At 43.7% G+C, this 27,976-nt stretch overlaps 1 protein-coding gene across 1 annotated transcript; it reads right to left on the reverse strand.

Moving 5' to 3' along the window:
* Positions 1-1,605: 1,605 nt before the first annotated feature.
* Positions 1,606-27,971, reverse strand: SOAT1 (sterol O-acyltransferase 1). The gene is made up of 16 exons (XM_059478207.1): positions 27,853-27,971; positions 25,318-25,451; positions 18,033-18,091; positions 14,192-14,340; positions 14,032-14,091; positions 13,619-13,726; positions 11,645-11,927; positions 10,463-10,541; positions 9,741-9,822; positions 9,041-9,086; positions 7,844-7,973; positions 7,353-7,450; positions 6,773-6,871; positions 6,144-6,279; positions 5,110-5,255; positions 1,606-4,320 (listed from the first exon to the last, which is right to left on the reverse strand). Exons 2-16 carry the CDS (start codon positions 25,439-25,441, stop codon positions 4,264-4,266), a joined length of 1,656 nt encoding a protein of 551 aa, XP_059334190.1. The 5' UTR covers positions 25,442-25,451; positions 27,853-27,971; the 3' UTR covers positions 1,606-4,263.
* Positions 27,972-27,976: the final 5 nt, after the last annotated feature.

Genomic DNA, 27,976 nt, shown 5'->3' on the forward strand with positions numbered 1-27,976 from the left:
CAAAGTAAAGGCAGAAGTCACCAACATGATACACATTTGGCAGCTGCTCCAATTTGATCAGGAAAGGTGAGAAACTCTGGTCTGTTCCTGGAGCTATTGACTCCTTCCCTGTGTTCCTGTCCTGCACCTCAAGGATATCCTTTCCCCTCTCAGTGATGATGCAAAGTTTAGAAAACCCCAACTTCCCTTCTCACCTGGTATTTTACCTTGGACATTTCATACTGGTTTCCAGGATCTCAGGAAGGGCTTGTGTAAAAGTTTCTCCCCACACACCCAGCCAAGATCTCTCCTCTACCATCCTGTGATCATGCCTGGTACCTCTAAGCCTGGGTCTGCTATGGCACTAATATCTCCATCCCTCTCCCCTCCCTGTCCTTGGAAAGAAAGACACTTACAGCCCCACCCAGGACACAGCTGTGGGCACAGGCAGCTTCAGGCTTCCCTTCCTTCATCTCCTCTCCTGGAAAAGGTGGCTGCTGTGGGAAACCCCACATATCTTACTCTGCTCCCAGTCCCATCCTCTGTGCCCTCCTGTAACTCCCCTCAAAACAGGCACCTCAGAGAAAAAAACAGGCCAAAGCCATTTCTTTTCCTCCCCTAATAGCAAAATACTTTTAAACTGCTGTAATACAGTAGATTATAAACAGCTCTTGAATGTGACAGAACATGTACAGGTTACATCATGGAACAGCTGGTGCCAGCTCCAGGGCTAATGCTGGGGTGTCCCCTGTCACAGCCAGGGACATGCCACCACGGCTGGGGTGTCCCCTGTCACAGGCAGGGACAGGCCATCACAGCTGGGGTGTCCCCTGCCACAGCCAGGGACAGGCCTCCATGGCTGGGGTGTCCCCTGCCACAGCCAGGGACAGGCCTCCATGGCTGGGGTGTCCCCTGTCACAGCCAGGGACAGGCCACCACAGCTGGGGTGTCCCCTGTCACAGGCAGGGACAGGCCACCATTGCTGGGGTGTCCTCTGTCACAGGCAGGGACAGGCCATCACAGCTGGGGTGTCCCTTGTCACAGCCAGGGATGGGCCACCACAGCTGGGGGCACCTGGAGAAGGGACAAGGCAAGGCTGGCTGGGAGGTGTGTTGGGAGCTGGTTCTGATGCTGAGAGCACATGAACTCCTGGAAGCTGCTGTCCCTCTGGCAGCTCTGGGTTCAGCTCTGCACTCAGAAGCAGGAGCTCAACCAGCTGAGCTTGCCTTCAGCAGGTAGGCCAGGTGCAATCCACACAATATCTCATTGAACAAAGCCAGCAGGAACCCCCCCAGCTCCCACCACAGCACACACTCTGTGCTCTCCTGTGACAGCAGTTTACAGCTCAGACCCAGAACTGCCTCACACCCCAACAGAAAGAACAAACTAGGCATGAGGACTCCACAGAGCTCTGGTCTTCCCAGGAACAAACAGTTTTCTGCATGAAAACCCCAGGATGCATTCTGATGGAGTAATATTGATTTTCATCAGGTTATTGAGCAAGAAGCTGCAGCTGTACTGGCTGCCATTCCAAAGCTGGAGGCTTCCCACCTCACAGCTCAGGGAGTTACCATGGAAGCAAGCTGCACAGTTCTTGTGTTGGAAAGAACCACAGAAAACAGTATATATTGTATTACATTATATTAAGAGCTTGTAAAGGGCAGGTTGGGAACCTTCACATCATCACCACTGACCAGAACATTGCACTGTTCTGGTCAAGTGCTCTGGCACTTGCAGTCTAAGAAACTCAAACGTGGTGTAATTGACTTTTAATTAAATAAGCAATGTGCAAAAGACTTAGTATTTCCCCTCCAGCACTCTTGAGAAAAATGAAAATAAGCCCACATTCAAAAGCAATGAAAAAACCCCACAAAATTGAAAGTAATCCAAATTGTTAATGCCCTGACAGCACAGTTGCCAGATGCCTTGATCTACAAGGCTGAAAACCTCAACTTGTCAAAAACTAAGATAGTTCCAACAGCTGAGCATCCCTTTCTGGTCGCCTTTAGCTTGCCAGATGCTCAAGCCCTCAGGCTTCAAACAGTGATGATGCTGACACAGTAAATGCTGATATTCCTTCTGGGCACACAACAGTGCCAGGTGTGAGGGAAACACAAAAACAGGGCACAAAGTGCCATCCTTTGGTCTCTTTTTGAAAACACTGAAACTGTATCAAGACCTGCCATGGGTTTCAAGATAGCAAACCAAGTCCCAAATCCATCCCACTCTCTTTGAGTGCAGTAACCTCTGTAAGTGTTCTGAGCACCAGACAAAAAAAAAAAATTGGACTGAATCTCATCCTGTACTTTGTCATCCTATACAGGTGACAAAGCTGTTTGGCCAAAAGGTGCTTTTTTTTTGTATTTTTGACTGTTTTCTCAATAAGGAAGCTTAGTTGTTCCAGAACTTCTATTCTCTCCTCCCACAAAAGGTATGAGTAATCTGAAATCTCTCACCAATTTGAATGATGATAAAGTAATCCATTTAATTCTCAGGATTTTATATATGAATATTGCCAAATTTGAGCATATAGTTCCTCTGAAATTACTTCAGTTTCATCAAACAATTTTTAGCAGGAAGTGTTGTCAGAGGAGAACCTCACACAGAAACACTATTTGGCAAATTTGACCTGGTACAATGTCCTTTCTCAAGAGCATCACTCCTTCTTACTGAAGACTTGGAGGAGTTGAAGTATTCCCTAGCTTTCATGAAATTACTTCTGACTGAGATTAGTGAAAGCAGAAGCCCAAAGGAGAGTGTGAAGTGGCTTGGAAGACAGTTCCACCAATGGTCCCAATACTGCTGGTATGAAATACCCAGGGCTGTAGGTAGTAAGGATATGCTGTTCTCCATTGGCAGTTGCTGATAACATTTGAATAATTCTAACATGTTTGTCACCAAAGTTCTGGTGTCTCTATCAGGTGGCCCTTTTCACCCCAGTTCAGGTGTGTCCATCAGGTGACTCTGTCTCCAATAAAGGGAGCTACAGTTCCAGTAAAACTGGAGTGATCTGTCCCCAGACACTCTGCAAGCTCCCTGTTCTGCTTAGCACCTGACAGAACAAGGGAGCTGAAGGAACTCTGACAGATTCATTGCTATGGAAACACCAAACTCACACAGGGCCCCTGTCTTTACTGGTGTGGGTGGGAGGATGTCCTACCTCCTCACCAAGAGGGCAGTACCCAGGAGGCTGATCTCCATCTGCAGCCCCCTCTGGTGTCAGGGCAGACACAGGCAGTGACAAAGCAGCTCTGGGCCAATCCCCAGCAGCACTAAAACTTCTCCAATACACATGGACAAGGTGTGCTGGCACACTGAACTGCACATGGCCATTTCAAACAAGATCATGCTCTGTACCTGTAAAGTTGATCCCATTTTCTTACAGTTTGGTCATATTATTTCAAGTTTTTCTTAGTAAATAAACCCTTACGAACCTGTGTACCTTAAAGCACCTGCCAAATCAAAGCAAAAGCTCTTTTACAAGTTAATCATGTTAAAAGAACTGATTACCTAGAACAGGAGAAAGGAAGAACAAGAAGAAAAAGAACTCCTCAAGTCACAAGGGCCTTCAGAGAACAAAAATGCTGTAAGGCAGTTGGAACTAAATGAATACAGAGAAACATTTTTGGTGTAAAAAGTCATATAAAGACTGCACACACCATGCCCTGCTTCTGAACCTGCCTCAGCATGGTGACAATCCCTTTTCCTCTGCCCATTTATATCTGTTGGCATACACAGGATGCAGCTTGAAGCCAGCCAGGAAAACTTTGGCGATCTTCAGAGCAAGGAGGTAAACACCCTGTGGCTCTGCCACTTGTCCATGTCACAGTGGCAGGCAGGAGCATGAAGAACAGTAGTTTTGTAGACATCCCATTACCAAAAAGGAGAAAAAAAAATTGCAAATGATGGCTAAGAAAGATGGACGGATACCAACAATGAGCTACCAGCAAATCTGACTAGCTTGCCTCTTGTCCAGAAAAGCAGCAACTTGGGGGGGATCCCTGGATGAGTAGGATTCCAGTAGACTCCACCTTCAGCTCAATGTTTTACTGGCATGGAAATGGCTCAAAGTGGGACAGCATGTTATAGATGCTGCCTTTGAAGTCTGTTGCAATCCAGGTCAACTGGTTTGCTCCAGCAATGTTTAAAAAAATTACAGTTTCTCCCCAATAATGAAGAGGCCCAACTTCCCTTAGAAAAAGTCTGTAGTAAGTTAGATCATTGGTCCAAATACTTGGAGGACACCTCTGTTTTTCTGTGATGTCATGGCCAGAGCACCCCATTTCACATCTTCACATGACAGGACCATGAGCGTGGCTTTAAATAGTCCAGGAATGTGGGCTGCAAAACATGGAGAGGCAGTAGATTAGTCACAAGCCAACAGCACCAGCTGTGGTACAAGCTCCTGAAATCAAGCTTCTCTAACAGGAAAGATCAAACCACATGTCTGCACCCTAAAACCCTGTTCATGCCTTCACTAAGAGGTGACTGAAAGTGTAAGTGCAGCCATAAGTTCTGTTACATCAGGCAGACACTGTGCCTAGTAGCCTGCTGTATCAAGAAGCCAAGTAATTAATGATGGCAAACTCTTAACTGAGGAGAATCAAACTTAAAATAGAGGCTGCCAAAGGATACCTCTGGTTAAAACTGAAATCACCTGGGACAGCAAGAAGTTCTGCCTAGAACAGAATCTGGTACCAAGAAAATGAGTTAGAGAAAACAGCACCTAAACCCCAAACTATCTACAGGTAACCCCTTCTCACCACCACCCACTCTAGCATGGGAGAGGCACAACTGGCACAGTTTTTGTGGGCCTTCTACAAAATTTCTCCTGACTTCACGGGCCAAGTGCTGCAGTTCCATTGCCACAGCCTAAATGAGGTCTGGCATATCCTCAGAAATGGGGTAGCACCACCCCCCTCAGTTCCAAGCACTGAAATCCTACCAAGCACAAAAGGACTATTAGGGAACACACTTCTGTTAGGCAGCTCTAGGCGAAATAACTCCTAAAGAATGGATGTAGCACACTGCCAGAAAGGTTCATGCCCTTTAACTTCCACTCTTCCTGCACAGCAAGACAGGACAGCCACTCCCAGAGCTGGTTATCCAGGGGAATAACCAGGCACTCACGTTTTCCACGGGGCAGTACTGGCGGGCGTACCACTCCTGGCTGTAGAGGCAGATGATGACACCTTGGCCCAGGAACAGGGAGGTCCACATGATCACATTCCAGAAGGGCCCTTTCCGACTGTCATTCAGGGTAAAGTTGAAGACCACTGAAAAGGGGAGGAATGAGAAGAATTTCAGAAACAAACTCAAGATTCAAGAATCAAAGATCACCTGATTTTACTGGATCTTCCCCTCCTTTCACTTCATCTACTGCATGAGAATCTGATTGTGCTTGGCAATAGAGCAAATACTCTGAGCTGATTCTCACATTTACTTCCAGTAACTTTGCCAACAAGCTGTGTGCCTCTGGGGAATCAACATTATTTCTCTTACACTGGTCACCAAGGCATGGCAGAGGTGGTCTAGAGTTTATTAGAGCACTCTAAAACACAAAAAGAAATCCAAGAGCTCTGATTTCTAAATGGGCTCTTCTGTTAGATTATACTCTTTTCTGACCCAGAGATGGGGTAGCAGAGGTGTTTTAAAAACTTTTATTCTATTTTCAGTCTCATGAGAAGGGTGAGACAAAACAGATATTATAATTCATGCCATCATAAATCCATTTCCCACACTCTTCCTCACTGCAGTAGTGAACTAACTAATAGTTTCCTTATACTGTGAATAGGGGAAGACTGACAAGCTGCTGACACACAGTGATTCAACTACAGCTTGGCAAAGAGGAGGCAGTGCTGTTAAACTCTGTGCAGTGTCACAGGAACAGCAGTGTATAACACAGATCCCTCTTCCTCATCACCAAGACCTTGATCATCTAAGCCCCAAGCTTCCAAATCCTCTGTGTGTCCATAGGTGGTATCTCCTGAGCTGCAAAAATCCATTCACAAAGCTTGGACTCACAATTGCAACCCTTGGGCAACAATACTGTGTGTTAGTGCTGAGGGAACAGCTGGCATCATTATCAAAAGCACAAAGCATGCTTCTCTAAAAAAAGCCACAAACCCCACAGCCACTCCCACACTCTCCTCCTTGGAGCTTACCTCCAAAGCATGAGAACAGGCAGAAGAGAACTGGATAGAAGAAGCCAAAGCAGATGCTGAGGACATACTCGTGCACAGCAGCTGACACGGTGAAGACAGACAGCATGGCTGCTGCTCTGAACTTCTTCCCAAAAAACTGGGAGAGACAAGAAAGCCAAGTATTAGGAGCTACTCTGCTGTGGTTTTTGTTTGGTTGTTGCAACACAGTGAATTTTCTTCCCTGAGCTAAGAAGGTTCTCCTCCAGCCAAGAGGCATGTGTGAAATGCCAAGTGCCTTACAGGGCACCTTGGCCTTTAGGTGTTTCTCTTCAGGTACATTTCTGCATAGGTACTTGTGCTGAGCCCACTCATTAAATACCTCCCACAGCTCATGGAAACAGTGCAACATGGGTTCTGACTGCTCAGGCAGTCTCTGCATTCCTACATCTCAGCCCCACATTTTGCACACATTAAGGACTTGGAAATGAGTAATGGATCCCTCTAAAAGCGCAGTGGCTCCCCACAACAGCTGACATGAAACATTTTTATGCTTCTAAACATTTTTATGCTACTGCATCTTGACAAATGTACCGTTTTGCCCAGTAGTTGAATGTTTAATTAACAAAAGAATACATGAGCTTGTTACTCACCCAAAGGAAGTCCCTGTAGGCATAGTAATAGAGCCAGTCATGTACCACCACATTCCAGGTTCTGTAGTAGTTTGCATAGGATGTGGAATTCCACCAGTCCTGAAAGCACAATGGAAAGACTGTAAATCTAATTAACTATAAAACATTAAAGAGGGATTTTCTAGGATATCAAATTGAAATATATTCAGCAAAATAATACCAAGCTAACATAACAATTTGACCAAGCTTTCCATCACACTTCCAACATTCTACTTAGAGTATCAAGGTCTGGTTTTACCCCAAACTGCAGTGGGTGATGTGATAAAAGAACAAAAAGAAAGCTAATGGAGCTATTGGATAGATCTGGTGGCTGCTTCTGTTTGTGCACAGGGTGTTTTACCTTAAAGCAACTCAGACTGCCAACAGCAACCAAATGTGTTCTACAGCACAGCTACAATCTTAAGCCTTAACAGCACAAACCAAGCAAAATCCCATGGTTGCTTTGTTTGGTAAAACAATCTTCAGTTTCCTCCTTTTTTTTTTTTTTTCATTATGACAATGACTTTCAGAAGCTTTATAAACTGCAGCTCCTGCTTCTCACCTTGTAGAACATCCTGTCTGCAAAGCGCAGCATCTCGGCAAACGCGTTCAGCCAACAGTGAAGGAACGCAAAGAACACCAGGAAGAGAATCAGGACACCTGGAAACAAGGACAGCCACACCAGTTTGGTAGTGTTTGCTCTCAGCCACAAGCAAGAGCACCTAACACAGTCAAAAACTTTCTTATAGGCAGTGACAGAGATGAGCTCTACTCTTTTGTACAGATGGCACAACAATATTTCAGTTTCTCACCACACCAGGCCCTGCTCTCCCCAGAGGGCAACAGCAAGGCTGCCCCAGAGCTTGCAGCTCGATTTGAAGAGTTAAATTCAAAGCTTTTATTTTGTATTGCTGATTTTGAATTTTTACCCCTTAATGCTGCAGTCTGCTCACAAAATCTCCTTGGTTGATCTCTGCCTGTCATGAATGCATCTCAAATGAAGCACTTCTCCCTTCCACAAAGATGAAAGTCACTTGTGGATCTGGGCCTTACCTGGCAGGATGGAGTTGAAGATACAGAGGACAAGCCCTCGAAGGTTGAAGGTTTCCTGACTACTGTTGCGAAACAGAGGAATGCAGAGTCTCACAAAGATGTAGTAGGCATAGAAAAGTGAGCCAAGCACCTGGAACAAAAATACCCCAAAACCTGACTTCATAACAGGAACACACAATTAACACATCACCACTTGCCAGCTCTAGGAGAGAATGGCAGCTGCCAACACAAGCCAAAATAATTTATTTTACATTGCTGCCAATAAACCTCCCCCAGGATCCAGGCAGAAAGAAAGCCACAGCAATCCCTGGAGCATGCTGAGCAGCCAGCAGCAAAATCAAGTTCTCTTTTCTACTACAGCAGCTGTCAGTTTTTCCCAGTCCTATCAACTCACACATTTTGACACAAAAAATCCATACTACTGCCAAAGTGGGGAAAATACCCTTGATCTGCATCCAAGGTAAGGGCAGAAATAATTGAAAAATACTTACTGTAGTTAAACCTAATATTAAAGCTTATTTTTATTTTATTCCAAAGTTGACATTCGCAGGCCAAAGCACCTCAGGCTTTCTCTGACTTATGAACTGATGTTGTGGATGTTGAGGTTAAAATGCCAATGTTGAAATACTTGGATGTAAGGCAGGTGCTGTCCTCCTCTTTGTCCAACAGCAAGCAGCCAAAGGCTTGTTCATGCTGCCTTTTTTTTCTTAATTGTTTTGCTTTTTAAAACACAAATGCATTGTGTTACAGCAAAAGTTTCAGTCACACAAATCCATTACTTGGAAACACATCCACAAGAAGCTATTGGAGCTCATGGCCACAAATGTGATGAATCAGTCAATCTTGAACTCAAATAAGCACTGGGGATTTGGACCCCAGGCCTCATTATTTCAAAATTGCTTTGAATAACTGCAGAGAAGAAGCTGTGCCCCTGCACTACAGTCATGGTGAAGAAAGAGGGCATTGCTCTACACACAAAGATTTTTTTTTTATCTGGAGGCTTGTTTAAGCAAAGAGTTTTTTCTTTCTTTGGCACAATCATTAGTGCAGCAAGATCACAGTTTGTTAGTCAATGAAAAGTATTCTTTATTGGTAAGGCCATGCCAAGTGGAGTGATTTAATGCCAAAGAGAGCTGTTGGACAACACATCTTAGATGATCTCCAAGAGTGTATTCTGCAGAAAGCTGCACCACTCACCTGTGCAAATTTGGTAGCTACATAGCCCCATCTTATTGTGGGATTCCTAGAAGGAAGAACAGGATATCACAGTTAAATAGGACCTCAAAGCAGCAAGCCGCCCCCTTCAATTACTTGAAGGATTTTACAATTTTACTGACGTATTCTCTGAAAAAAAATAGCTTCTGAATTCCAGAATTCTTAATCTCCTGATGCCCAAGGGATGTCTGCCCAAATTGCTGGTTCCCCACTTTCAACTACAGCAGAACTCCAGCAATTCCATAAATGGGAAGGTATCTGGAGGGCAGCACTGTACAGTTCTGTAGGAGGTGGGAATCTGCAGACAGTTGTGTGAAGGACTGCTGACTTCACACAGCCAAAGTGTCACCCAGCAATGCACAGAAGTGTTTGGGAGTTCCCACTCATAAAGGCTTCAGCCTCAAACTCAGAGACAGGGCTGCTTATTAGCACCACATAAACACACAGGTTCCTACTGCAGGAACTGTCCATCACTACATGATCTGTAGCAAGTTGTCTATTAGTTCAACTTCAAGTGAGTTTCCCAAAGAAATAAAAGCAGAACTCCATGAGCAAGTTCTGCCCTTGCCAGCTTAACCACATCTTTGTGAAAGCTCCAACTCATAAATTGATCACACCTAGGGGTGCTTAATGTTGGCTTCAGTTTTCAGACTGCTTAATGTTCTGTTGTTGCTCACATTACCTGGGATAGTTGTCTCTGTAGATGAGGGTGGGAGCAAAGAGGAAGTACAGGTACTGAGAAATTCTGGGAATATGTACTGTGCCTGGGAAGAGGGGGAAATAAAAAACAAAAGCAATCTTTTTACTGACAGTTCCATTTTACTGACAGTTCAGTCTCCCCCAAAAAACAGAACGCTTCTCACCTCAGAAACCTCAGTCTGGAACTAAAAGTATGGGATTTGCAGAGAATAAAACAAACTGGACCTTTCAGATGGTGTGCATGAAGGACAGTTAGCAAGTGAGGGTAACCAAACTATCTGCTAACACCTTGGTATCACATTTCCTGTCCTATCAACACATGGGTTCAGTCCATTCAGCTCTAGCATGCCTTGCTTAAAAGATCTGTTGTTCTATGATTGCTGTCATTTCAACTACAGCACTGAGCTGGAGGTCTGCAGGCAACATCTAGACAACTTTTACTCCTAAAAGCAGAAATAGGAAATCCTGGAGAACAAAGATTTAAGATCCAGAGAGGACTTAGACCTGAACTACAGTCTAACTCGTTGTCTAATACAACTGAAAACAAATGAAAAGGTTCAGGCTGAAATTATGATGCAAAACCTTCAACCTCCCCATCAAAGTCACCAATTCAAATCCCACCTCTCCAGCTCATGAGAGCAGCTCACAGCAATGGAAGGAAAGCTAGAGCTGGCTATATAAAATGGAGCAGGGCAAGTTACTCACCAGACTTGTCCTTCACTGAGGACAGGACTCGGGGTACGTTCTCCCGGATGAAGGAATGAGCCTTCATAACAAGACGAACCTGAAAGGCCAGGAGAAGAGCAGCTCAGTGCTCTCGTTTTCACAACCTTCCAGGGAAGACTGGATCCAGCATTTTACAGCAACAACTTCAGCATCTTGGTTTCTTTCCCATTTAGCCCTTTTACAAGCAAAGGGCTGCTTCCTCCACCCACAAGCCTGTTTAACTGACATGAATTCCAAACTCTGCAAGGGGAAACGTGCAGCAGCAACTATGGCTCAGGAGACACATCTCATCTACACTTGCAGGACCACCACATCCACAAGGACTGTGAATAACACCAGCAAGTCACTAATCAGCTAACATTAACTTAAAATGGAAGGGAAACCCCTCTCCATTTCAGCAGGCCAGCATGTTTCAGAGTCTAGGTGTGTCCTTGAAGTTACGTGTGTTGAACAGCAATTATCACTACCTGGGTATAAGGTGGTGCCCCACATAAACAGTCCACAGCTGTTTATGCTGGTTTTTCTTTTAATTTTGTTTTAATACTGAAGAACCAAAAGTAGAGCCAGTCCAAAGTTAATTCTTAAAACTCATCCCTGACCATCCTTGTTTTAACCTGATGGACTGACCAGATCTCCATTCTTGCACTTTTCTGTTCCCCTCCACAAAAAACATTCCATTTCCTAGCAAGTCCTGATTACAGAGCCAAGAAATTTACTTCTTGAGACTAGAAATGCCAACAGGAACCACTTCTTGACCACGTACTTGCTTTATTGGGTTTTGTTTTTTAAAGAGGAACATGACAGCTTCCTTATGGACTATGGCACAACATGTTCTTAAAATTGGTTTTAAGCACTTAGGCATCCACAAGACAACCAGAAACAAATGGAATGTCAGTAAAACCCACAGTAAAATCTTAAATATTGGGTAAAAACCCACAAGTGGTTTCCAGGTCAAAATGAAGTTATTCTCTACTCTTTCTTATTAGACTTGCTGCATGTAACTGTCCTCAAGTCTCAGAGATGCTGCATCCACAGCCTTGGCTTAATTTAATGAATAAAAACAACATTTGAGTTCTTTAGGAAAAAGGACACTTTCCACTTTGAAAATAAAATGCAATTCAATGTATCCTAGGGTCCAGAGGATGCAGGGTAGGGACTTACCTGTTCCAGGATTACAATGAAGCGGGAAGCTGGAGGCAGGGCATAGGCTACAGCAACATACGTTGGTCCAAACCCAAGCCCAGCTATTTGGAAGAGTGTGAACAGCATCCCATAGAAGAAAGAGTGGACTGCACGATGGGAGGAACTGGAATAGCCTTGGGCCCACCACACAAAAAGGTTGTATGGAACAACTACTGTGGCACTGAACATGCACAGCCAAGTACAGAAGACAACTGGGAACTTTCCAAAAACGAAGACCAGGAGATCAAATCCAAGGACCAGCCTAGAAGGCACAAGGAAAGAGACAATTTTTGAGCGTCCATTCTTTGATTAGAAATACTTCTACTCCACTAAGTGGTCACAAACCACAAAGCTTCCAGATCATAACTGTTTGACAGTCTGGATAGAAGTGACTGTGGCAATTTCAGCTCAGGGCTGTCTGTGGCAGCTTCAAGTGGCCACACTCAAGTATCCCAGAAACTAAGAGGAGGACTGATGCCATTAGTGCTGGCAGGCACATCTTACCTTCAAATCCCACAGGGCTTAAGTGCATCTCTAAGATCAGCATGTGCTTTAAGAGCAGGCTCAAGCTCATCCTCCCAAGAACAAGCACGTGACTGAACAATCCACTGCTGGACGAGGGTCCACAAGAGCTTTTGGGGAACACCCCCAGGACATGATCACTGCTGCACTGGAACTCAGCTCTTTCCAGGGGTTTAAGCCTAAAGAGGCTTTTCCCCTGTCTCTATAGTCATGGGGTATTTTAACATCAAGCACTCAAAGCTAGTCTAATCCTTTTCTGTGGGCATTCCAGACATATTCCGTTTACAAGTTCTCCAAAAGGATCAGGGTCATTAGAAGGTCAGTCCAAATAAGAGCAACTGGTGTGCACCAGGTACTTTAGTCCATTAATCAAGCTTAAAACATAAGGACATAAACAAAAGGTTGATCAACTTCACTGCCTCTCACACTTCCTCAGAGCTTACTCCTACAATATGCTCTTCTAAACTAAGACCAGAAGACAACAGAACAGAATACACCAACAAAAGTTATTCCTTCTCAGGTGGAGGCTCAATTGCAAACTGGATCCAAATTATCAGATCTAGCTAAGACCACAGATATTTTTAAAGTAGTAAGGGTATCCAGCCCTAGCTGATTTTAAGGTAAATACCCATTGTCCCCCAATGTCCATACACAAGTAAGTTAGGATCAGCTAAACAACATTCAATAGCACACCAGACTATTCTTATAGCCAGACTAAAGGGACAATGATTATAATCAAGATACAGTTCTGGTTTTGTACACTGAAGAGCAGATAATCAGCAAGATAAACATGTAATCCTACTTGCGTACATGAGATACAGCTTCCCAAAATATTATTTAAGCAACAAGTGAGGAAAGCAGTCTTTCACAATCTTATTCACAACTGGCTACCTGCAAAGCACTATCTTAGCAGAGGTTCTGCCAACATCCTTGAGATTTTTCCCCAGGAAAAACAAAGTTCTATTTTTATTTGAGTACAAGTACAATGTTCCAGAACTGTCATTTTTAAACAGAGGAAAGACTGCTGAAGTATTTTAAGTTTTTCTAAGCAGAGTCCTTCTTCAAGCAACACAAGCAGCTGAAAGCTGCTGTCTCATTAAAGATACTCAACCAAAGCATTCCACATTCCCTTTTGCCAGCCTCGTGATGAACTAAGCACGTTAGGGTGAGCTGTGTGGCCACAACTCTCCTGAAACACATCAGTTAGCAGTGTTTTCCTAATATCCAGATTTCCAATTTGGAATGGTCACGCCCTCTCAACAGGAATTCCAGCACATATTCTAAGTACGCCAACTTAAAACCCACACTCCCAGCAACACCCCAAGAAGGAACTCCCCCTTCTTTCTGCACCATTCTGCGGTTTCATGTGCATCTGGCACTCTGGAAGAGCTACTCCCAGCCCTTATCCCTGTCTTTCCAAGGCATTCTTACCTTCCTTCATCAATGAAGTCTACTAGAAGTGTACTGAGGATGAAGACGATGAGAAGGGCGATGAACATGTGGTAGATTGTCGTGATGTGACTCACTTCAAACAGCTCACTGAGAGAGACACAGAGTTAAGGTACAGCTGGGGTGCCACAGACACAGACACTTCCCCAGCTTATCCTCAGACAAAGGATAATTAGCCACGATCCCAGTGGCACTGAGATGGCTGTAAGTAAGGTTTATATTTGCAAGATATTTTAGGAAGAGAGAAGCTTGAACAGATTAATCCCCATGGATTTGAACATAAGACTGTGGGTGGTGGCAGGGAAAGTACCTCAAAGCACAGGCTCATTAGTTTGCTATCAAGGGTATTTTCAGTGAATTTGATGAAATTACTTTGATGAAGTTAAGTTACTCACTCCAAGAGGGACCTCCTGGCAGTAAAGATTTTCCCGTGTTCTGGAGGGGCCCTTGAATTCCTGCAAGCAAAGAATATTTGTTTGACATTTGAGCCAAAAAAGGAAATAAAGCTTCCATGAAACACAACCTTGTTATAGCAACAGCTTAAAAGGAACTTACTTAGCTTTGTGCAGTTCCTTCTCTGCACAGGAAGCTGGGAAAAGGGAGGCTGCAGATGAGGAATCCAGGAGTGCCGATTTTGCCACCAAGCTGTTTACAAACTCTGTGAAGTGACTGTCCACCTCCTTCATGAAAGCTGGCTTCAGTTGCTGGCAGAGTAAAAAACACAGCAGCAAACTGTTAACTTGCTGGATACATTTTCATAAAATATTTATATTCCTTTTTATCCTGGAGCAGGACAGAGCATCCAAAAAACATTTCTGTGCCATGTACCAACAGCTGGAGCCTACTTGGATAACCTGGGGCTTATCCTGGCCTGTTCACACACCTCAGGTCAGAGGACTTTGAATAACATTTATCTTCTCCGTCAGATTCAACACAGAATTGCTCTGGCCTTTTAGAAGACTTATCTGAGTTCTGAGAATTTAGTTCCTTAATGTTTAACCCTCAAAATGGGGAGCCAAGTGATGAAGCAGAGCTGAGAGCCAACCCCTGAGCTCCTGAACACTCTGCCAGCCAGCCATCACCTTCAGCACAGGCAAAAGGCAAGACTCAAGAAATTATTTAAAATCTGATTGCACATGATGTTTTGTTTTCTTAATGCAAGTGTTTACTAGCATGTTTGTCTGACCATCCTTTGCCTGGGATTTTTCCAGTTTGCCTCCAGATTCAAGGTGCAAGTCTTCCTACATGACATCCCAGATCAGAATTCCCAACTTCTATTTACTTTCTCATCTTGAAGGTTGAAAAGAAAAAAAGAAAAAAAAAACACCCTGTTTTCAAGGAGCTTTCTGGAGGAGAGAGGGTTGTGTGGAGACCTCACAGCACCTGCCAAAGTCTGAAGGGGACCTACAGGGAAGTCAGAGAGGGACTCTTCATGAGGCACTGCAGTGACAGGACAAGGGGTGATGGCTTTCAACTGGCAGAGGGTAAGTTTAAATCAGATATTAGGAAAAAATTCTGCCCTGTGAGGGTGGTGAGGCCCTGGCACAGGGTGCCCAGAGAAGCTGTGGCTGCCCCTGGATCCCTGGAAGTGTCCAAGGCCAGGCTGAATGGGGCTTGGAGCAATCTGGGCTACTGTACTGGAAGGTGTCTCTGCCCATTGCAGGAGATGGAACAGGATGATCTTTAAGGTCCTTTCCAACCCAAACTCTTCCATGTTCCTATAAAATACATGAACTGATGATGTATTTTTACAAAATGCTCCTATTTAATGTGACAATAGCCAAGTAAGTTTAAGTCTCTGGCAGAAAATACAAGGCAATCTGAAGTGAGACCACATACAAGCAGAAGACCTTGAAGTCACAATGGATCAGAATTCTACATTCCTCCCATTTTATAGTGGTCAGATCCAGAGAGCTCTCTTGAAACAAAAACTGCAGTAGGAGAAGGAGCAGATTAATATTTGACTGTAAAAAACATTTTTCTCTTATTTGACAGCTTCCAGAATAGACTAAATAAGCTTTCCCAGTGCTTAAGAAAATTCTTAGGATCTGGCTACTTTTAGATATTGCTTTTCTGGGAGGCAGAGGATCGTCTCTGCAAGAGACAAAAACTTGTTCCTTTCAAAACAGGAGAAAAATATAAACAAAAAATATTGAGTACTTGTGAAATAACCTGCAACAGAAGACACTGGTGCTCTCTGATACAGCCTAATTTTACAGCATTTATGCACACATCCCTACAAAAAAGTCAACTAGAAATTCCTACTTCTGTTGGAGTGCTCAAATTTCCATGCTAAACAAAGCACTATTCATTCCCATCCAAATATATATATTTTTTTTTAATAGTGTCTCCCCATTTTTAGCCTAATCTCTCCCCAAGTGAGGCTTTAGCAGATGATATTTCCCTAAAGTACCTCTTCCCTTTGGCTGGCACTCTGCTGACATTGCCTCCTCCTAACACAGCCCTCCAGGGCTGATACCAGCACGTGCATGTTTGGATTGGGAGAGCAGGACATGAGTTCTTAAAGGATTAAATCAAATACAAACCAGAGTATAGACCCTACAGTAATTGTAACTAATAGTAATTACAAACCAAAAACCCTTGAAGGAATGTTATGCCATTACAAGCAGAAGTTGGCCAATAATAAAAAATTGATGGCAAATCAGAAAGTTGAGGGAAGTAACCTTTTACTTATAAAGTTGTAACAGTCCCTCAAAACTTCACTCATTTTAAGAGATTTAGTAATTTTTGTCACTGACACCTGACCTAGTGACAGAACACACCATTCTCAGCTCCTTTTAGAATAAATGAAGGACTGGACTTTTAGACTGCAGATGCTTGAACACCTCCTATGCAAGAGTAACTCCCAGCTCAGCTCCTACAAATCCCATTTGACCAGGCTTTTCACAAGTCAAGCATCTGCCCACAATTTAGATACCCATCACAGAAAAGGCAAACTGCAATCCAAGCCTCTGTTCAGTGGTTCCCACAACAAAAGGGCCCAGCACTCCAAGAATTCTCAGGTATTTTACAGTAGGGTGCTTTTTTTTCCCCCCCTCAGCCTTGAGGCACCTGAAATAAATCTGCAAGCTGCATAAGTCAAAGCTTAAAATCTGAACTTTGTGTTTTGGGAGAAAATTCAGCAATTTAAACACCACTGATTTTCTAGGATTCTCTTTGTGGGTAAGAAAACTTTTTATGAAGCATGTCTCAAAACTGGTAACCAGAAAATAAACAAAAGGAACAAGAGACACTACTGGAGAAAGAAATCCAAGGTCAAGTTGTCCCTTTGCAACCAGCTAGTGCTCCCTGGAACTTCCAAAGCTACTTGTGCTTTACAGTGAAAGCCTTCTCCTGCAAACACCCACTGCCAACAGTGATTAGCAACGACTGTTCTGTCTGCAGAGAAGTTACCAGGCTTGATCTCCTGTTCTCAGTAAGGATAAACAGGGTAAGACAACATCCAAAATAAAATTCTGAGCTGACTGCCACTCTAAAGGGCTGAATTTAAGGAGTTTCAGCAAAAAAAACCAGCACACCTTTTGCAGAAGACTATTTAAATACACCTTAGTTATACCTGTTATAAACCCCACACCACCTATAAAGGTAGGGAGAAAGAGGAAAAGAAAAGTGAAACAGGAAAATATTTCAAAGGTGCAAGGTATTTTTCTCTAAGTATCCACTCCCTACTATTCATGTCAAGCTGGCACAATTAGATTACTTCAGATTAACCACATTTTCTGCAATAAAATTATACAAGAGTGCAGGGCAATTTGCCCTGAAGAACACGGGTGCCACAAAACAATGGTTAACAAGGAGGGTGCAGTTCATCCTTAGCCAATTTCATTTAATTTGGGCATAAATCACCTTAACATAGCCAAAGACAAAGGCAGCCCACACAGATGCAGATGGTGCCAGAAACACCCAGTGCTATATTCTATGAGGACATTGTTCACTGACAAAAAGAATGAGACCAAAGCTCAGGAAGGTCATCTCCACAGCCAGGGCAGCAGAAGCTGTGGGGTGCAGGCTCCATGCTGCCCTTTATTCAATGGACAGCAGGGCACAGAGCATTTTAAAGGCTCAATATGCAAGCAGGCTGGCTAATCATCACACTGCCAAAAGCCAGTGGTAAGGCAATTTCCATTTTATTGACAGGTTTCAAAGTTCATTCTTATCTTTGGACTTCAACCTATTGGGGTCAAGCAAGACAGAACCCCATTACATAAGATCATCCCTCTTGTGCTAAGTGGGACAGAGAAAGAGGGCTGGGGAAAAGTCACTGCGCTCAATCTAGGACTGAATAGGGCTATTTGTGTTCCAGGGCTAGTGACTCTCCAAAAGACTTCCAGGGTCAATTGTCCTGCTCCCCACCACAAGCAAGTATTGTGTTTACCTCAGCTTCTGCTATGAGCTGCATTTTCCTTGTTATCACGTGGTCCACATCAACCCAGCCTAAGGAAGGAAAGCAAATATTCAATATTTTTTGTTGCATGTCTGAAAACACAAAAGCACAGCATACAGTAGTTCAGACACCAATTTTTCAACAGTATTTCTGACTTCTAATAGGGTCCCACTAAACTCAAATCAAAGCTGCAGGAAGTTCATAAACTGCAACCACACATTTTAGAACAACAGCACTGTAAGGCAGTCAACAGCTGAAAACATGCTGGATTTTATTTTTCATCAACAACTCTGCAAATATTCCCAAGGTCCCTAAACATATTCAGCCTTGAAGCAGCAATCAGAATGACCCTTAGAAGGTCATTTCCAAGTGTGCTGATTTTTTATCAGGGCTTTATCTTACGCAGACATAAGCTTAGTTTGTCTGGAGGCCTCTGCATTGCCAACAGACAAGGCAGTCAGCCACAGCTATTAGTAAAATACCATGATCAGCTCTAAGACAGGCTAAATGGCAAGTTGGACAGTTATCCTGTGCTCAAACCTGGCTATTCCCACTCCTTTTATCCCCCAGGAGAAGTGCTAGATATCAGTGACTGTACTCCTTAATATGTTTGACTGTTAAGTAAACAGTCAGGTTTAACATGCCATCAATATAATCTGACTTTTGTCATTACTAACAATAGGTAAAGCCTCAAATGCCACATTAAAAGCTACACATCTGAGATGCCTCTGTGACATCAAGAGGAGCAACACCCACAGGTCAGACATTTCAGACTAGCTGTGTTTTAGGACAAGCACCAGCTGATGTTTCACTTCTCCAATAACAACAACACAGAAGATAAAATTACTTAAAACAGAGAGTCTTGCACATGAAGGAAAATCAAGATTGAAGCAGCAGCATCCATCCCCCTAAAATACCAGTCAGAGGGAAAAGATAGCAGCAAACCTGGCCTTGTTCTTATCCTTTGGCATTTATAGCTGCAGCACCACCTTACACACCAACACAGCCAGCATTACAACTTGCATGTTTGGTTTCTAAGACAACATTACCACTTTTAGAAAAAGAAGGTACTGAAGTGATTCCCTAATAAGATTCCAGAGCAGCATGAGCTATCAGATTTGCTGTAGAGGTGCCAAAGTTGTGCTCCTGTGAGACAAGAAAACAGACTGAGAGCACTACCACAGTGCATAACGTGGCCTCTACACACAAAGCAGTTTCATTTTCAGAGCAGGAAATGCTTCTGTGCTGCTCAAGAGCCTGTCAGCTTGTTTGAGCAACTGGCTTTAAGTGTTTTAGATAGGCCTGCTTGAGAGGTGACTCCATTCCAGTACTGGAAGAGAGTACAACAACACAAGAAACTTTATCTTCAGTGCAGCTAAGATCAGTTGTTAGCATTAATTCCCCTTCCCTACAATCAACCAGGAATTTTGATTTTTGTCTGCAGGAATTTTGTTTTTTCCTATCTGCTACACAAGCTGTAGATTTAAGGACAGAGCAGCAACAACTGCCTATCACTTAGCAGACTTCTGATGTAACAACAAAGAAGGAAACTGCTTAACACCACTGATTTTGGCTGCATCCAAGATCCATTTTTACAAAAATGGAACTCCTGGTTTCTAAGCATCTCCCCTCCAAGACAAAAATAAAAAACGACCAAACACCTCAGCATTTAAGCTCATTGTGCTGTTACATTTGCAGAACAACAGCAGTTTGGAAAACAATCTGAGAAGAATGTAAGATACCAGTGACCCACTCAGCTCATGTACTTTGCTGGTCTCAAATAGATTCACCTCCAAATATATAAAAAAAAAAATTGTTCCACAAGCAGCAGAACTGTATCCCCTTCAGGTGTTCTCAGGGGCTCTACTCCCTCACTGTGCCACTCCAAATTGTATTCCTGGCCCACTCCTTCTATTAGTACAATGGGAAGAACCACCTTCAGCTGACCTGCTAGAAAGCAGAACAGAGCTGCTGAGCTCCAAGAACAACTAACCTTTCCCTTCAAAAAACTAAGAATTTGTGTCCCTTACCCAGCTGCCAATCTTCAAGATGATATCAAGTTTGCTTGAAGCCACCCAACAGCAGCCAAACAGGACACATGGGAGTTAAGGAATTGCATTATCTCCTTTTCAAGATAAGCTAAAAATAAAATAACCAGTTCTTGGACCATATATTTCCTGTCAGATCTTGCCTTTGAAGCCTCAGTCATTAAAAACTCACATTAAAAACTACCCAGGCACAGCTCACTTTGGAAATAAAACACCCTTGCAGACTACAAGGCCTTAAAACTGGGTATAGCTTTACATATACCAAATGTCCAGCTTTAATGGTTGTACAAGAAATGAGGACAATCTCTGACCCGCTGATGCTGTAATTGCTAAATTGGAATTTAAAGTGTCCTCCTGTCACTGTAGTTGGCCTCATATTAGTGTGCATGCAGAGAAAAGATTAGAAATAGGTTTTAAAATCAAGATCTCCATGGTGTCAGTCAAAGCAACTCATATGACAAAGTAAACTCACCTGTGAGATTATCTTTCTCAACACAGCCTCTTCTGTAGCAGAAAACTCACCCCAAACCAATCCATTCTGCTGTATTGCATCACCCCATAAACCCAGCAGTGTCACAAGGCAGATACCAGAGAAAAAGCACATCATCTTTAATCACTCAACTTCCCTTGCACAAGACACCACTTATGTTCTGTCAGGTCACTGGAGAAGAGATTCATCACATGATTTTGAGTCTAAAAGGAAATTTGCACTGCTGAGAAGTCCCAATCTTCACTTTCCTTTGACCCTGCAAAGGAAGCCTGGATCCCTCTGTATCACTTCGGGACTGCAACAGCATTACAGAAAAATGGACTCAAGGCTGCACTATACAAGGAAGCACATCTTTGCATTTAAAAGAAGTTGAGATATGCCTTAAGAAGACAGAAAATATATTTAAATTCATAAGAAAGTTGTCTTGAAGACACAGGTATGAAATAGTGGCCAATTTCAGAGGAGGCTTAAGCAGGGCTTGCTTTGGAAGAGCTTTGTTCACAGGGAGAAATTTTTTTATTTAATGGTCTTTGGTTCCCTTCCCATCAGCAAGGACATTAACAAGATCTTTAGAGGCCCACTGGTCTTGAGCTTGATCCCTTTAGAATGTGACTCCTCTGTACAGACTGATTTCCAAGCAGATTCCAAAGTCAGAAGAAAAAAATCACAGAACAATTTAATTGTAAGCTTTGTTTCTCTTTGAAAACCAAGCCAATAAAAAAAATCACCTGAAGATTGAGAAAGCTTCTTAATTGTTGAGAAGTTGAGCAACCAAAATTTCACAAGATTGACAAGTGCCTCTTCTAAAGGATCTTCTTGTCCCTTTTTCTACCCACTCTTGCACATCTTACAGATAAGTGACATTTGAAATGGGTAGAGCAGAGAATCACTCACATGATGTTGGGGCTGCAGCCTGGGATCCAAAAAAAACCAGCTTTGTCATTTCTTGATAAGACAACTTCCCATTCAAGAAGTTAAAGCAACACAAGAAGAAGGATTTCATTATTGTCAGTCACCTGGATTTAAAGGCTCCCTCTCCAAAAACATTGAAGATGTTATCAGAAGCAAAGCAATATTAAAGCCAATCTAATTCAGGGCTACTGTAAAGAGGGGAGGAGTTCCATATTGCTACAATACAACACACATTAGTAATTTGAGCTAATGAGCCCTTATTCTTTCTTATGGTAATTTATGTGGCCACTCAGCAATTAGAGGCAAGTTATGAGCAGACTCAGATGGTCTGTTTAAAGAATTCACAGGCCATAGGTCACTGCACTGCTGGGCAAGCATTTAGCTTAAGAATTCAGTTCTGCAGGGACATGGAGCCCAAACAGCCTCTTCACTAGGAAAATCAGCATTCTCTATATTATGCACCATGTCCACAGGCTCTTCACAAGAAACTGCTGAGCCTTTACCCAAACCACAGGTTCCAAAACATGACAGCCCCTAGAATTATCAGAATCCACCTAGACAAAACAGCTTTTTGATCTATCTCTCAGAAACACATCCCAGATACTCAATTCAAGCAGCTGAATCCACAAGAGTCAGCCTGTTGAAACACAGAACACTCATTGCTGTGAGTCATACAGCAAAGGCTAAATCTCTTTCCAAATTGCTCCCCCTTGGAGAGCTCTGTCCTCCTCCATCCCTCTGCAGGCACACAATTGTGCATCACCACGAACTTTTGCACCAGGGATGATCGACAGTAACCTCACTGAAGATAACAGCCCTTTTCTAAGATCAGCATTACCAGCCAGGCTTACTCACAGCAAACAGATATGCCACCAGCTTGTTTGTACATCAGCCTCCAGAGACACTTCCAGCCCTTGCCTGATATCTGGGCAAACAAGAACAGACTCCAAACCCATCTTTTTACTGCTCTGAACACACTATCTGAGCATTTTAGAGGCACTCATGTGCACGCTTATGATCCATGTCCTCTCTAGCCTTTTAAGATCTGCCCATTCCAGGTGACTGGTACAGTCTGATACCAATATCCCATTAGGCAGAGCAGTTTTCCATTTCTTTATGTATCTCCTGCTGAAAACATATAAGACTAATCTTATTAAGGAAGCCTGGCTTTTGACAGGGGATTATTACCACCTAGATCATCTGCTGACTCTAAGCCAAGACCAAATTAGTTGTTTAATTACAACTCTGGAGCTAATTCAAGGAAGAGAAATGATGTAGAGGACTGAAGTTCAGCTTCGCTATCAAAGTGAAATTGCAGGCTGAATAATTACAAGACAGAAACAAATCAAGGCACAGAAGAAATCTTCTGGCAATCTTCAAGTCATGAGTATTTTCCACACTTCTATAAAATTTGGCATACCTAAGGTAAAAACTATTTGAATCTCAGAACCCAAACAATGTGACAGTCTTCAAAAGCACTGCAGAACCAAGAAAAAAAAAATAACCTCAACTGTACAAAAAGAAGAGTCAGACCTACTGTAGCTCTAAAGCCAATACATGTATTAAAATTATCCCTCTAAGCAATTTCAGATCAGCCAAAGGATTTGAGTTTTAATAAAGAAAGGATTAAGGGCCCAAAAGTTTCTGTAGACTTCTGGAAACAAGTCAGCTGGCCCTTGACACCTCCACTCTCACTGTAGAAAGCAGATTGTGTTTGCTATAACCAGAGAGGATCAAGGGTGGGTAATCACGTTAAAGGTTTAGTTTTTCTATGGCAATAACTGCCACAAACACACTACATATTCACTTCTGTACCTTCTTGGCCTGGCTAGAACCCCTTGACTACAACAAAATAGATTTTGTCTAAAATTCCTCACAACACCCAGCATTAAGTTGTTACAATACAAAAAAGCTGTTGCCAGACAGCAGACCATTAGCCTCACAGTGCCTTTGTGCCCATCAGCACTAATGCCTTAGAAACAGCTATTCAGGAGAGAATGGCCAGGACAAAAGAAAGAGAAAAAACATCTATGCCTGCTTCTCCTGAGAAATTCTCCCACCTCAGCCATCAAAGTCCTACCTAGTTACACAGGCACCCTGGAGTACCTGAAGAGGCCACTGTCTGCAACTCAGCAACACTTCAGCTTCATAAACCTTCAACCTTTGGGTCACAGAGCTGCTGATTCAACTCCCCTGTACAGAGGAATTCCTGACCAGAGGGATCCATCTTTCTCCCATGCCTCAAGGCATCAGATTCCTTCCTCCTACCTCCCTGTGTTATTCCTGTTGTCACCAACCCTGAGCTAAGAAACACTTTGTGACACCTCTGCTCAACTGGCAGCAACCTTGGCAGGTGAGATGCGCTCAAGTCTTGACTAACCAGGATTCCTCCCTGCTGTCCTTCACTGCAGTTTGTGTGGGAATTAAACCACATTGCACTGTTCCAATCCAACCCACCAGGCTCATGGACACTTTCAAGAGATCAACCCCAAGATGTTGGTTTGCTCCACACTCACAGCATCTCACCTGCAGTGAGGTTTTGTCACATCTCAGAGGTGTTAAAATGAACGGCCTGTAAAGACAGACACACCCCCCCATCAAGTCCTAATTATCACTGCTCTATTTATTACTTACCCTTCATTTATTACAATTAAGGAGTTTCCACACATGAAAAGGTTAAAGTGGTAGAACTCTACTCCCAAGCCCAGCATCACTGGATTCCAGTAGCCACCAACTCGATGCAATTTTCTAATACAGTCCCATTTGATCCAATTAAAATTATGTGCCACCAAAATCTTAAAATCCCAGTTCTCCAAGCAGTTTGTAGGATGGCTTTCTCTCCAGTGCATTTTATTTTTGATAAGAAATCTGACTTGTCCTAAACTTAAACAAGCTCCAACTTCCATTTCAGTTGAAAGAAGTTCTATTGAAATTGTGATGAGATCCAGAAGCATATCAGTGAGAATTATCTTCTTGAGTCACTGGCACCAGGATTTTGGATCTTGTACTCACATGGCACATTGTGATAACCTACTTTAGCTTTTTGCTTAATCTATCTCACAAAGAGAAAGGAAACAAGCTGCAGTTTCATCTCTAACCTCCTTATCATGGGCTGGAATGTGGTACAGCATAAACCAGGAATTACAGAGGGTCACACTCATAGTGCCACACAACTGTCCCTGCAACCCAAGGGACAGGGCATGGCAACACTGACCCTTCCACAAAGCTAACTTCAGGCCACATAACTTCTAAGGTGACCACAAAACAAACGAACAGACACAGCAGTGCATTGTTCAGTTTTCTGGTAGCCAAGATTTAGTCTGAATCAAAGGGAGCTCTCCTGACACAAAGAGAATCCCTGGGTGCACCCTACCTCCACCTGTCAGGTGGACACAGCACCTTAGCCTGGCATGTTAAAGACCATTTTCTTCCACCTTGAGAAGTCACATACTTAAAGGTTGTAAAGGAAGTGAGATGAAGTCCCAAAACAGCATTTACCAGGATTACTCAAAAGTGTTGCCAGGAGGCATTTGCACCATTTACAGCACTAATTAATCTCTTTCTCCTGTGACAGTTAATCACTGTTTTAGATCCCTGCAAGCACTGCAGTGCACAGCTCCTGAGGGAAAGCTCAGCAGGACAGCACCCCAAACAACCCACACCTGCTGAAGGGGTGCAGCTGGGACACAGGGAGCTCCACCTTCAGCCCTCCCAGAGACAGAAAAACAGAAATGAGGAGCAAAGAGGCACAGCCATGAGTAAAAAGGGCACCTTAAAGGAAATCACATGCCAGAGATGCAACCAGTGCTGAGCCACTGAGTCTCACCATTGCTTGAGTTTTGAAAGGACGTCTCACTCTCAGGTCTCCTCTGTGTTTCTTCATTCTCAGGGGTCTTGGAGGCTGCAGTGGAGCCAGCCTGGCGCTTCCTTACACAATCATCACCTGCCATGGTTACCTAGCTAGATCAGAAAAAGAGAGAAATAATGAATGACAAAAATCTCATTTATTGTTCAATAATATATTTACATAAAGTTGGACTTTCTTCCCTTCATTGTGAATTCGGAGCAAGGATAAAGGAAATTCAGCACATGCTTGAATTAGTCACTTACTGTTGATCACACTTCCTTTCCCTTACCACAAGGGGTACAGGAACAAAGTAACCAAGTAAGTTCCCCTACCAAACTCGTTCCTAGGACCATCTCAAAACATCTCCTTACATTACCCTCTTTTCCCTACAGATTTTAAAACTACTTAAAATAACTTAAGCTTTTGCAAAATCTTTAAAATGACAAAAAGCCCTTGCAATTCTTTCTGACAGCCAGGTGGACACCAAGACTTGTCTTCCATGAGCTGTGGCAGGTTTCCTTTGTGGAATCACCTGCAATATTTGACCTGAGCCAAGCCCCTTCCTTGTCAAGTTCTCAGCTGCTGCTGGAGCAGCTTCCTCAATGCATCCTTGTCGTTCTGCTTCACCAGACAATGGTTGTGTTGCAAACCAAGGAGAAACAGGAAGAGAATCAGGTTTGAACTACACCAGTTCCAATGACAAAGGTCACTGCTGGGGACAGAGCTGCCAGCAGGGAGCACCTGAAGCACTACATGCAAGTTGAAAACAGAATTTTCAGCTAATGAGAAATGGACAAAAAGACTCTAAATTGGTCACAAAGTGCTATCCCAGAACACTCTCCATAAAATTCATCTCAAGAACCTCTTGGCAATGTAGCTACAACTAGGGACAATTTGCAGATTTTTTCCAGAAAACCTCACAGGCATGTATGTAACCACATTTTCAAGCTTGATATATTTTTTCATCTTGGCACAAAGCATGCAGCAGATGTGTTTAGCTGCTAGTGAACAGCATACGTGCACCAGCACATATGAGCTGTTACAGACAGGCCAGGAAAACTCAGGAACCGGTGAAAAAACAAATTAAGGATGGATTACCTCAGAATAAGGAGGCTGGCACGTCTGCAAAAGGGAAATAAAACTATGACCAGAGCTTTACAGAACTCAACTTCCTGTGTTTGTCCCTCCAATAGGAGAGTCTCCTGTTCTCCTTTCAGACTACACAGCATACAGGGGAGAAACACCAGCCACCACCAAAAAACAAATCAGTAATTGGGTGAGTTTTCCAGCTCAAATAGAGGACTAGAAGTTTAACTCTTGTCTCAGGACACTTTTCAGCTCCTTCTTCGAGAGTTTAGGAAGGCATTTCTTCCTCACCGGTGCAGAGTAGTTCCAGTATCTAACTGAAAGCTTAACAGAAAGGAGTTAAAAATAACCAATCTCGGGATGGGGGGAAGGAAAAGTCATGTTCGGCATGAACTTTAAAACAATTAAAGAGTTAATAATTCAGATAGGCTAAGTATCACAGCACAGCCTTTTTCACACCGCAACTCGAAATCTGCTAGGGGAAATCTATGAAAACAAATATTTTCCTAGTCTAGTTCCCATTTGAACAGAGGTGCAGCATTACTGTACCTAAACAATTATCAGCACATCAGAGCCTAAAGGACATCAGCCCTTCCCGCCCAGCTCTACTAGAACCGAAACATTCAAGACACAATGCCAGGATAACTCCAAGATGTTCACCACCCCCTTCCAAGAGGAAATCGCTCCTCACAATAGTAAACACTCTGAGGCCATCCACAACTGCAGATGAAGTTCGTAGAGCTACAAACCCATTAACAGATTTCCGAGCAGAAACTCCCTGATTTCAGGCGCTCCCAAAGGGCTCAGAGACCTTGAGCTCCCCCGCCTTCCCTTTGGACAAAGGGATAATTAATCAGAAGATGCCTTGGGAGAAAAGCAACACTTCATAGTTCATCTTTGCACTTCAAAAGGCTCGGTGAGGAAAAGCTAAGAATCACGGAATGGTTTAGGCTGGAAGGGACCTTCAAGATCACCTAATTCTAAACCCCTGCATCCAATGCTAATCACACTAGACAACAACCTTAGCCCAAAGAGTTTCATCTCTCTAAAGCTTCCCTTCAAAAACTCTTGGCCCTCGGGCATAGCCGCATCCCCGAACCCTCGGTCCCTGCAGAGCGAACAGGACAGCGACCAGAAAAAGTTAAGGTCACTCCACAAAGCAAAGTTAAGGTCACCCCACAGCTCATCCGCAAGGCGCACGACAGCCGGCAGGAAAAGGGTTTGCGGACACCGCTGGGAGCTGCCCAAAGTACTGCCGAGGCTCCGAGCCAGCGCCTGCCCCGCTACCTCCCTGCACACCCCCGCGCCTCCGCCGAGCCCCAGCCCTAAACGGTTGCGGGAGCTGCTTTCCCCGGGGGCGGGGCGGCGCGAACACGTTCCCGTGGCCGGTGCCGCGGTCGGAGCGGCCGCCAGCCCGCGGAGCGTCACCTCAGGGGCGGCCGAGCCGCTGCTGCTGCTGCCGCCTTCTTCTCCTCCTCCGCCGCCGCCGTTCCGCTCCGCTCGTCCCCGCGCCCGCCGCCTCTTCCCGGGGCTCGCGCACGTCACGGCGCAG

The sequence above is a fragment of the Ammospiza nelsoni genome, chromosome 9, assembly GCF_027579445.1.
Source record: "Ammospiza nelsoni isolate bAmmNel1 chromosome 9, bAmmNel1.pri, whole genome shotgun sequence".
Classification (NCBI taxonomy): Eukaryota; Metazoa; Chordata; class Aves; order Passeriformes; family Passerellidae; genus Ammospiza; species Ammospiza nelsoni.

What these genes read in the sequence shown, in the direction of transcription:
- SOAT1 (XM_059478207.1), bottom strand. Translation starts at nt 25,441, where the DNA reads ATGGCAGGTGATGATTGTGTAAGGAAGCGCCAGGCTGGCTCCACTGCA. An exon ending in GACTTCATTGATGAAGGAAG is followed by an intron (nt 11,928 to 13,618) that starts GTAAGAATGCCT and finishes TGTGCCTTCTAG; the next exon opens with GCTGGTCCTTGGATTTGATC. An exon ending in CTTCAACTCCATCCTGCCAG is followed by an intron (nt 7,451 to 7,843) that starts GTAAGGCCCAGA and finishes CCTTGTTTCCAG; the next exon opens with GTGTCCTGATTCTCTTCCTG.